Source organism: Clytia hemisphaerica, unplaced genomic scaffold (genome assembly GCF_902728285.1).
Source record: "Clytia hemisphaerica strain Z4C2 unplaced genomic scaffold, Clytia hemisphaerica genome assembly, whole genome shotgun sequence".
NCBI classification, from domain to species: domain Eukaryota; kingdom Metazoa; phylum Cnidaria; class Hydrozoa; order Leptothecata; family Clytiidae; genus Clytia; species Clytia hemisphaerica.
Window position 1 is genome coordinate 54,817 of NW_027103760.1, and position 12,232 is coordinate 67,048.

General features: G+C 35.7%; 1 protein-coding gene across 2 annotated transcripts in view; it reads right to left on the reverse strand.

The window, feature by feature from the left end:
- Nucleotides 1-10,241: 10,241 nt before the first annotated feature.
- LOC136805583 (tyrosine-protein kinase transmembrane receptor Ror-like) overlaps nt 10,242-12,232 on the reverse strand; it is a 49,144-nt gene continuing 47,153 nt past the window's right edge. Inside the window, exons 12-13 of one of the 2 annotated variants that reach the window (XM_067062147.1) lie at nt 11,455-12,051; nt 10,242-11,191 (exon numbers count right to left, since the gene is read on the reverse strand). In XM_067062147.1, coding sequence (XP_066918248.1) covers nt 10,352-11,191; nt 11,455-12,051 — 1,437 coding nt within the window. In that variant the 3' untranslated portion in view covers nt 10,242-10,351. The remainder of the gene's footprint in view (nt 11,192-11,454; nt 12,052-12,232) is intronic. The other variant, XM_067062148.1, reaches the window with a different exon arrangement.

The window sequence follows — 12,232 nt, forward strand, 5'->3', positions numbered from 1 at the left end:
GAGAGATACAAAAAGTTATTAAAAAGAGAATATTAAATGTGCCGTTGGTGGTCACACTCACTCACTCTATTCTTTCCGTGAGCGTGGGTGATTACATTTGGCTTCTTCTACTGAAATTCGAACTGTGACGACACTTTACTAGTAAACACTTTATCTTTATCTTACAAATCTTCAGCTTTTATGATTCCTCTGGGATTTATTAATATTATTAAGGCAGAATAATGAGCTTCCTTCAAACAGGTGTGTTAAATCGTTAAATGTAATCGTAATTTTATGGATTTCTAATTATTGATTGAGAAGTCTGTGCATCTTACGACGTTATTTCATTGAAACTTTTTTATTTCTGAGAATTGCAAGCTGGTTGAGCCTTCATCCTTCATTAACCTGACGACCTGAGATGAGGTCTTCATTATTTTTTGCACACCACGCTGAAGCTATTAAGGGATAACAAACGATCTGACGAATATGCAATCTCGGTTTCGCAAGGACCGCACTCGTTTCATAGGAGGAATGAGATCGACAACAAATTTTGTTTTTAAAATTAGGGCAAAATATCGGGAAAATTTTAATTTTTTTTACGCTGGTGTTCTTCCCTACACCACTGTCTCACAGCTCCGGTGGACCTTTTTTTCCCATTGGGGATAAAAATTCCTACTAAAATCCTACTAGAAATTTTATTGTTCCAAGGTTAAAAAATCCAGCGGGGATGAGGAGTGCAATTTTTAGAAATCAAATTGCCAGTGGGGCTGAAATTCCAGGACATTTTCCCACCGGGGACGGAATTCTTGTCAAATTTTCCAGTGGGGCTGGAGTCTCAGTGGGTCTGTGACACAGGGGTGTTTTCCTTCTTTTCTGGTTCTTGTTAACTAAGTACAGTTTACTCTCTCTGATTCGATCTTCAGCAACCCAAAAATGTCATTTGAATTAGAGAAAGATCAGAATTATAAAGTGTATTTCTTCATGTGACTTTGCAACTAACGGGACCAGTATTTTAGATCAAATTACAGAAAAATTAGTACAATAGAGGTTCGAATTAGAGCTTCAAAAAGCGCAAAAACTGGACAAAATAGCGGTTTTCAAGGGTTAATATCTCGAGTTAGGTACAGAAATCACCTATACTTGCAATATATCTCTAATCTTAATTTTTTGAGAGCTTTCCAAAAATATACAACAGGTCTCTGTTTTCTCGAGCTAAAATTTTCATTAATTTTTAACCCAATGATTTTTGCCTGAGACCGTCATATTTGTCCGAAAATCACACCAAAGTGTCCGAAAAAAAATTGGAAACAGTAATTTCGATTCCCCTACCCCTTAGCTTTCCAAAAATGTATAACAAGTGCTTCTAACAAAACAGTCGAGCGATTCCAAAAAATCGAACAAAATTCCCCCTACTATTACATCACTGTGAAGTTGATCATTTTTGCTGTTTTTGGTCATATTTTATCCAACTCCAAGAGAGATACACAAAATTTGAACTCAGATTTGAAATCAGCAAATTTCAAAAAATTTTGTTCTTAAATTTTTTAGATTTAATTTGAGATTTCCTAAGAAATCGGGTGTTTTAGAGTCTGCAAAGCCTTAAAATGTTCTTAACTTGTTCTTAACATTTTGACCATCGAAGCCTTATGTTCTTATATAGTTTGTTCCTATCTTATAAAAAAAATGGTTTGACATGATTCTGAGCTTCAGCGAAAATTTTGACAGAAAATGGTACCTTAAAGGAAGAAATTTTGGCGGGAATTTAATTATTAGCGGATGGCCAAAAAGGTTTTTTCAGAGGGAATTAAATTTGGCGGATGGCTAGAAAATTTAAATTTGAAGGGAATTTAATTTGGCGGTTGCAGGATAGTTTTGACCAAAATCGTTATCAAATAAACAAAAAAAGGCCTGAAATGGCACCAATTTGTGGAACGCGTTAAATAAAATAAATTTGGCGGGAATTTAATTTGGCGGATGAAGGAAAAAATAAAATTTGGCGAGAACTTGATTTTCTTTCCGCCAAAATTTATTCCTTTAAGGTATTTCGAACCCCTACGAACCCCCAAAACTAATTCGAAGGAGAAAAAGAATTAGAGACCATCAACTATACTATATCTTTCGCATACTAAGGGCTTTTGATATAAAATCCAAACCGGCGTTAGCGTTTGTGACGATGGGAACCGTCTAGTAGTTATTCACTATTTGAAGATGTTGGTATATGTTGATGATGTATACATTGCTACAATCAGTGACAAAATACTTGGCACAAAAGGGAAATTCACCGGGGTGTTTTGAAACCACAATCGATTTGTAAGTGCTCTAAAGTAGGTTCGAAGGGTAGAGTTTTAACGCTAGACTTAATCGTATGAGATCGCCCAACATTTTAGACCCTGTACTGTAAGGTCTGAACCTACGAGCGCCGCAATCCATGTCGCTCATTTTTTTACCCCACCCAAATAAAAAATGAGTCGAGATTAGCACTTTTTTCTTGTTGGGGCATAAATTTTAATATAGACACTGAATAAACATCAAGCTGAAGTCTGTCTCAAGAATATGTGGAAACTTTAGATTTTTGACCTTTTTTCTGCACCCGTTCGCATGCTATGCTAGAAAAATATGAACCGTTGGAAAGATATTTCCAAGGAGAATAATCTAAATGATAAAAGATTTTTGAAAAATTGAAAAATTAAGATAGAAAATTTTAAATTTTCTGCTAACCTCCAAAAGATTTTCATACCAAAGTGAAGCCTAGCCTAAAAATCTAAGCCAGATTGATTTAGTCACTTGATAAAACCTGATGGCAAGTTTTTCAAGCCAAACTTAAAATCCGTACAAATCCGTATCATAAAATATCGTTAAAGCACCGATAATGCTATATTGCTGTAAGCCGTATCGTAGCCTTGTAAAAACTGGCTTGGTTAACCCTTTAACGACTGCGTCTTTTTATTTGTCCGTGCGCCCAAAATACCGCAGCCTTTTGAACTGACTGTTCTTAAAATTATTATACAGATTTACAAGCTAGGCTCACAGTGGGCCTCTAACCGATCTTATTTTACACTATTCTTGAATCGTATTTTGAGGGATGGTTTTCCCATGCACCGTTGAGGTTTTCTTTGAAGGTCTTTATAGACTTTGCTGAAACGACATTTCTCGGCAGTCTATTCCAAAATACCAGACCTTTCTTCAGAGGTGGTTGGTAAAATACCGCGACTTTTTTTACGACCCGTGCCAAAAAGACTGAATGACGAAATAACTCAGCAAGAAGTACTTTAGGGGTTCACGACTGCGAGACGAGATAACTCGTCAATAAAAGACATGGAATTTGGGAAAAATTCATGATTAAAAGGATTTTCCTATTAACATTTTTTCATTTTTTGATTATTTGTACTTCTTTTTTCCATATATGATATTAATTATTTGGTACAATCATGGTCGTAATATTTGAGAAAAAAGGGAAATCCACCGGGAAGTTTTGAAACCACAATCGATTTGAAAGTGCTCTAAAGTAGGTTTGAAGGGTAGAGTTTTAACTCTGACTTTTAACACTAGACTTAGGACCTTAGGATCTGAGGATCCAAAAGTTCAAAAATAGTCCAATAAGGCTCAGAATATAGCCTGGAAGTCTGCCAACCCATCCCAAATTGAAATATTCGATTAAGTTAAAGAGATAGCCCAAAATGGACTTTCTCGCCAGAACTTTAAATCTTGAAAAACGTTAAAATAACCGGAATTCTCATTCTATTTCGACCATGATTGTAGATTCGCTGGAGTTAGGGATTCGGGATTTGATATTCGGAATTCAAAATTGATATTCGAAAAACGTCAATAAAAATTTACTGACTAAATGCTATTGACTTCAAATGAAAAACTGATGACAGACGTTATTATAAGGATTAAGAATTTGGAGAAAAAATTCCAAAAAAGGATGTGGTTATTTGTTTATTTAGGGAAATTCCCTATTTAGATATATTCAGGAATTCTTTCAAGAGTGGTACTTTGAAATGCTCTCCAGGCTTGGGAAAGTGCTCAAATGACTCCAAACCAAAAAAGGATGCAAGCTGAAAGGTAGAGAAACAATACCAATTGAGAAACTTCAAAAGGGCGTGGTTTTTTTGTGTTTTAGGGAAATTCCCCAAATAGAGGTTTAAGATAGCTCCAATTTTCAACTTTCGGTGTGTTCTAGAAACTTGGGAAATGACTTCAAAGACCCAAAACTAAAAACGAATGCAAGCTTACATGAATATAAACAATGCTGAATAAGTGGCATGTCTAGAGAGGGCGTAGTTTTTGCGTGTTTTAGGAAAAATCCCTAAAATCTATTCACCGTCAACCATTTTTAGCAGGGAAACTTTGAAATGCTCTCCAGGCTTGGGAAATTGCTCAAATGTTGCCAAATGTTACCTCACATGATAAAAATCGTGTGCCAAATATCATCCAAAAAGACCTACTAGTTCAAAAGTTAAGGGGTGGTACAGGAACAACCCCCCTAGTTTTGAGCCACCCGTAAAAGCCTAGTTGGAATAGGGTTAATGAGTTTAAGTAGCCTTTCATATATATGAACCCTAGAAATAATTAAAAAGAAAAGATACAAGAAAGAGATCCAGGAAACGAATTGAAAATAGGTTCAAGTGCCCGTTTTTTATAAGAACAAACTATATAAGGACATAAGGCTTCGTGGGCTCTGAAACACCTGTTTTCTTAGGAAAATGGACAAAAATGCTCAAAAAATGCTGAAAATAAAAACATATTAAGAACATTTTTAGGATTGAGACCTGAAAAGTTAGTTAAGAACATCTGAAGGCTTCAAAAATTTTGGATTCTTATAAAAAAACGTGTGTACTGGACAACAAAATCCTCCAATTTAAGCGCATTTCTTCCTGTCTTTTTTCTTGCAATCTAATTCATGTTCCCATCTTCCTGGTCCATAAGTTTTATCCAAATATGCTTCTGGTTTATGTGGCATTTTCGTAACCACATTATTCATTGAAACTAAAAATGGTGGAACCATTGTATCTGCCTTATAACTCGGTGCGTGAGTTACAACTCGGAATATCTTTTTAGAATCTATCGTATAATCCCACATACCCAAACCATTCCAATTTAGTTTACTATACTTAACAGCCATCGATTTCTTATCAGACATTCTCCAATTTTGATAATAACCAAATTCTTTAGTCAATTCATTCATTTTATTACGGAATATATCAGTCTGCCAGTGATGTGTATCAATAAACATATCAACATCTTCATCAGAGTGTAAAATTTCTTTGGAACGAACATAACTGATCACAAATCCACCAACAACCATATAAGAGACATTATATTCATTTAAATGATTACTAACTCTTTCCAAAATTTCCATTATTTTATGCCGACAACACGGAGGTGTATCGATTCTCATCTGACGTTCGTAATCATAAAATGACCCAGGCTCGCAATCATGAGTATGTTTTGTACATCCTAAAGAAGTGATTGAGCCGTCTGTATGGACAATCCATTTGACGCGTTTTTGAGGTCGTTTTTCTGTCTTCATGTAAATTAAAACTTCATTTCTAAACAAACTTCTATATAAATCATTACAAGTTTTATTTTCAAGTGTATATTCATATTTTTGCAATTCATATAATGTCCAATCTGCTGGAGAATATTTAAAAGTGTTGCAAACTTGGAAAGGTACTTGTGAGCTATTCCGTAAAAGATTGTATTTATCGTGGAACGTTTCGCTTGATTTTCTGTAATATGAACCATTATACAATTGCACATATTCGTTCAATGGTGAGGTTCCAGAGTTGTTACCAAATAATTCAAACATATTTATAACTAACATCGTACATAGAGCAATAGCTACCAACAACAAGTATTTGTGATTTCTTTTGGGCAGCATCTCAATTCTTTGGGTTTTTATTGACAGCCTAGAAAAAATTAGTTTTCAAAAAACTTTTTTATTTATGTCATATCTCTCGCATACAACATAGGAAAAACAATTGAAAGATCACGGCGACCTTTCTGGTAAATCCAAATTTGTAATAATATATTAGTGACTCATGGTGAAAAAATCCTGTTAGCTTAGTTAAAAAACACCCTAAATGTCATTCTCTCCCATGCACTGTACACACATTTTAAACTTTCATAGCACTCAACAAGTTTCTAACACTCAGGCATGATTTTCATCTTATATTATGGCATTCATTACTTGCGGTAATAAGTGCTTTCTATTGTCTTTATTCCGCAGAGATAGATAAGATAGGGGATCTTCTTTGTGTAATATTACAGAAGAAAGGAAAGGATTCCCTGATACCTTGTTTCGAAGTATCGAAGTATCGAAGTATCTCAATCCTTTTCCATAACAACTCTCACTCTCATTTTAAGGGCTCTGGACCCAATTTTTCGATTTTACACCAACTTAAATGGCAATTTCTGCATTTTAAAAGATTAATGTATAACTTTTTTTTATATCTTCTGTTAAATCTACCTTTTTAGAATTTAAAAATCGAAAAATTGAAATAAAAAAATTAAATGAAGAAGAAAACGAAGAGTTTTTCGAAGAAGAGTCAAAGCCCTAATCTCGGTAAAAATCAAACATTTTGGTTTAGTATCTAAAAATACAATTTCGGAAAATTTTTGTGGAAGTATCTTTCCTTTAAAATCTCCAAAAAGCTCATTTTTGGCAATTTTCTCCACTAAATTTCCATACGAAAACAGCTATAACTTGGGATGTAGCCAAATAGAAAATTTTTCCGAAAAAGTCTAAATAAAAAAATTATTTGTCATTAACTTAAAAAAAGTTTGAAAAAATAAAATGATTTCCCCAAGGAGATTAGGCTTTTTTTGTGAAAAGTGGCTGCGTTTAGACCAGCCTGGCATTTGTAATTGCTTGCAGTATTCTTTTGAATTCTATTGTTCCGCGCAATTGTTCGGTTTGTCAAACGCCTAATGATGACAGCGTGTTGGCATTTCGTTGGCATTTGAAATGCCATTTTGAGCAAAGGAATCCCCTTTTCTGGCATTTCAAATCAAACAAAGGAACCAAAACAAAGAGAAAAAATGATATTTTTGATTTTTTAAAGTATTTGCACGTTTTTTATTCAGTTCTTTCTATAGATTGTAAAATTTGCAAGATTTGCCATAGCCTAGCCCTACGGCAAAAAGTTTCAGTCTTAATGACTGCAGTTTTTGAGAAATTCCATGCTTTTCATTGTTTGATCTGTCAAAGTTGAACTTGAAGGAATCACCTTTTCAGTAATGACTCTAAAAAGACGATTCCTTAAATGCCATGACAGAAAATACAATGGAAAAGCTATTAAAATCGACTCACTCATGAGCAAAGAGGGAGTGTAAGTGCCAAAAGGAGACCACCATAAAGACACTATGAAAGAACGAAGAAAAAACGAGAAACGAATATAAACGACAAAAACGACAAATTACGACAAAAAACGAAAAAACGACAATAAAGAACGACATATTTTGCCATCCACAACCCCGATCGAAAGTGACTGTACCACCCCTAGCGATTCATTCCCCTTAGTTCTATACGCTATTTAACCACTTACGGTTTAAAAGAACGCATGCGCAGTTTGTGGGCTCCATTTGGATCATCCACTGTATGTTGCCTCCGTTTTCTTCTTTTTCATGTTTTCATGTAACAGAAAGCCCTATCTTCACTAGCAACTGGAGGACTATCCTATTTTTGCCTTAGAATTGCACCGCGCCGTGTAGATTGGCCCTCACGGCTTTAGCGAAGTGAGCGCAAGCAAGCGGACTGCATTCTCATATGGAGAATGCAAAACGCTCTAGGGAGACCAGGCTGTAAACAAGAACATAAAATATCAAAAACTAGACTGTGAAATAGTTTACAGCCTGGATATCCAGGCTACAGGCTGGACATCCATCTCAATGAAGTATAAGCCCGAAAGGCTAGAAGTCAATCTCCTTGGTAGGATTTGAAGTCAACAAATCCTACCAAAGTTGCGCGGCCTTGAGCAACTCGCCTGGTTTTTACACAAATGACAGATTGAAACTAAAATTTACCGCTAAATTTCGAAAAAAATATCAATTGTACACAAAGGAATTGCTAGATTCAATCTGTCGTCAAAAATGCGCCGCATTTTTTAAGGCTTCACTTTTTCTTGCCTGAGAAAGGTTAGAGATTGAACTCTAGCCCTTCGGGCTTTAAACTCAATGATCCATCTCCTTTGTATTTTTTGTGAAAGTGCTGCTAGCTTCGTTGCCGCCTCGTTAAAAACATAAAATGAAACCCAATGAATTTTGATGATATACCTCTTGGGAATACCTTGCTATTAACGTCAAAATTTTCTGTTGTTCTACTCTTCTCAAGTCTTTTATCTATATTATAACAAAGACAACAGAGGCAAACTCATCGTCAGCTTCAAGGGGTCCCGCCCCTTCAACAGCTTGTCAAGAATCCGACTAGACTGGCACGCCAGTCGGGCTGGAACAGTATCACACGGGAAAAGTGAGCGTAGTAGTTAGGTAAGCGTAGGAAAAAAAATTGTCGGCGGCAAGGGCTGAAAGCTGCTGTTAATCAGCAGCCTCTCATCAACTTTTGCTCGCTCTCCTACGCAGCTCCTATTCTAGCAAACGCCCGCCACCTTTATGTTCCTGCCCTCTGACATGATTAATTAACAGACTAGTTTGCTAGTCTAGAATCCGACTAAAATGTTTAAATTTTAACTCAAAAATATGGAATAATTTTCGAGAGTATGGGATTCAAATTATGATGTTCTTATGACGCAGACTCTAAACTTTGGCATACTATTTCTTTCAAGTCATAAAAGAAATTATTGTAGTTACAAAAGTGATTCAAAAATTCTACACGCAGTTGAAATTCTGCATTTCAGAGTTGAAAGTGGTGCTAAAATATATCGCAAACTTGTGAAAAAAAATTAAGAATAATTTTTTTATGAATTAGGAGTAATGTTCAAGTTCTGACAATCCTTTTAGCTAAAAAATTCAAAGAAATAAAATTATAATGGAATATTGTCGGATTTTTCATACCAATTTTGAAATACAGGCGGCAACGAAGCTCGCTTCAAAGAGTAAATAAAAGATAGATGTCCAATCGTTTATATGTTTATGTAGTAGTTGAATAATAAGCTTCAGAAAGTTGAATAGTTTTGTAAGCTATGTTGTAAGTAAACACAAAGTTTTCCGTACCTCTATGGAAAAACGCTTTTCTAATCTCATGCCGCCCGGAAAAGTCAGTGGAATCACAAAACGATAATAGTTTCTTGCAATAAGACCCTAAGAATCTTGCCGCTTGTTACTTTCGTTTTGATTGTTAGTCGGATTATTGCTAGCCATGGTATCCAGACTCAAAATTTCAGAAAAAAACTGGAGACAAGTTTATAAAAAACTAGACGGTTAAATAGTTTACGGTCTGGATATCCAGGCTAGATTATTGCAATCTGTCCTCACAGATCGCATACACTCACAGATCGCATACACCTTTTCGACCGTAGCCGCCAATTGCCACGCGGGCATTTTTTTTTCCGTTTAACCACCCTTAAACCGTCCCAGTCTTTTTTTCGCACCCAAAGACAATAGAAAAAAGTGTAAAAAAAAAAGGATTGGATCGAGTTTAGGGTGGTAAATTAAAATAATATAGTGGCACGTGCCTGACCGCACGACTACGGTCGAAAAGATGTATTGCGGTAGCTCTTACAATATCCATATGTTGAAAATAATAGCTGAAAAAAAGTTGCGTGCCGTCGTTGGTCGGGGTAGATGGAGAAAATACAAAAAAAAAACAGGTCGTTTTTTCTCTTTTTAAGAGTTTTTGGAATAAAAAATATATGATATGTACAAAAAGTAACTATCTTTTTCTTTTAATATAATACAATTTCTCTGTTCTTTTATAATATATGTAGATCTAAGATAAGGTAATGTAAAATTAATGGTAGATGAAAAAATTACACATGACTGTAGTTTTATGGTACCTTTTCGGTCTTTTTTACGTCGGCCTTTACTGGCGTTATTTTTCGTCGCTGGCGTAATAAAGGTTGGCGTAAGGGATCGTGATTAAAGTTAGGACCGGGCTAAAAATGGAAAATTTAGCTTTGGGTGTAAAGGCCAACGATAAAGGCGTCGGTGCTAAATTAAGTCCAGCGTTAAAAAGACCGGTGAGGTAGGAGAGTCAATGGCGTATCTAAGGCGGTGGTTCAATCTCTGTCACTAGATAAAGGGGTCTGGAAATTAGAAATAGAGGACTGGACCCAAACAAGAAACAGCTTAACAAACTAGTAATCGAGGCGTACGGTACGTTATTCTCAGGAAGAGTGGCTTAAAAAATCGATAAAAAATATTTTTTCTTAAAAACTTAAACAAAAAAAACAACAATATATCAAACATATTATCAAGCAACAGGGTTCGTATTAAGTTCCGACGTTAAAACTCTTAAATTCCTTCGAATCCATGCAGAAGAGGGTCTTTGACATCCCGGAACAACCCAACACTGTTCAACAATGTTCCAGATTTGAGCCGGACATGTTCCAGGACAAATTAACCGATTCTCGTTAATAATTTCATGAATTGCGTCATTGTCCGTGTATTCATCATAGGGACGTTCTCCGGACGAAAAAAGTTCCCATACGAGTACGCCAAACATGTAAACATCCGTCGACATACGGTAGATACCGCTGTTTAGAGTCTCCGGCGATAGCCACCTAACCGGTGATAAACCTTGTCCGGATAAGTTCAAATAATCGTTAGGATAGCGGTACATACCGAGTCCACTTTTGGAGATATAAACAACACCTTCGTCAGTTACGAAACAATTTCTTGCTGCTAAGTCTTTATGTAGTATCTTGTGTTGATGAATATATTCCAACCCAGTTGATATTTGATTCAAAAAGTTCAGTAATAAAGCTGGAGATACTTTTTCATTATCAAATATATATGCTTTCAAGTCTGTTTTATGGCGACCGTCAAATGCCATAAAAGGAACTTCACTCATTAGCGAAACACACACTATTTGTTCGATATTTGGGTGTTTTAAGGCTCGTAACGAATTCATTTGATTGCGAAACTCGCTAATAACACAAGTACGAGTATCTGTACGTAATTTTCGAACAATGACATCTATTGTTTTATGATCACGTGGTTGTTTGTATTGTCCTTGCCATAATTGTCCCATTTTGCCGTCACCGATTTTAATGAGATTTGAGAAACATGCTTCTTTGACTTCTGGTACATTCTGGAATGAATGAATGAATGAATTTAACTTAGTTGCTTTGTTTGAGTAAAGGTGAAACTATTTACGAATAGGTTTCGTGCTTTATAGTACCCAAAGCTTTTACACGAGAGGTATAGATTAGGTCGAGAAAAATATCAGAGAAAAAAGTTAGCATGCTTGCCAGAGGATGCTGCACAAAACCAAGCTATCAAACTAGTAGAATTGTTAATATTAGGATTCAAAAGTTCTGAAAATTAAGAATTTTTTTCTAACACCATACGTACCTTTTTATATCGTTTGGGTTGTTGTCTCAACTCCAACGGTGGAGTGCTTGGTGAAACAAAAGTGAACTCCGTCGAGGGGGGTGAAGTAGATAACTGAATATCCTTTTTGAATTCATAACTTGCACTCGTGGATAGCGTATTAGTTTTCTGTATATCTATATCATCTATCATTCGTTGATTCGTGTCCCTGAGGTCTACGACCTCTTGATTTTTCTGTTGTAGAAGTTTCTTGTTTTTCCAGTAAAAGGCGAACAAGAAGAACGAAAATAGAAGAACTGTCATTCCAACTATAAATGGGACTACATAGGTTACAAGTTTATTTGTGTGCTTTTCTGACGTTTGGAAATCGTTACAACGGGGTACGGCGCATACTTCACGTATACGTTGATCGACATAACACCACGGCGCATCCATGTCTCCGATGAAGTTACGGCAATATGAATGATAAACGTTAGCGTAACGTGGCGTAACTTCGTTCCATTGTAAACATTTACGACCGCTACTTGAGACAGCGATTTTACCACGGTATTCTTTTCCTTTGCCAGTGAAGCATTTTGGGATGTTGACAATGTTGCAGGGTTTTATGGCACAGTATACCTGGAAACGTGAAATAAAAGCATTGAAATTAGTCTAGAAACCAATTCTAAAGGTCAGTTGTAACAGTTTGTGTTCAATCAAATCTTGAAAGCCTTTTGACCTTATTTAAAGCCAAATTTTCTTCTAACAAAACGATGCTTAGAAAATACTCTGAGCTACTCCAATTTGCTTGAAAAGAGTT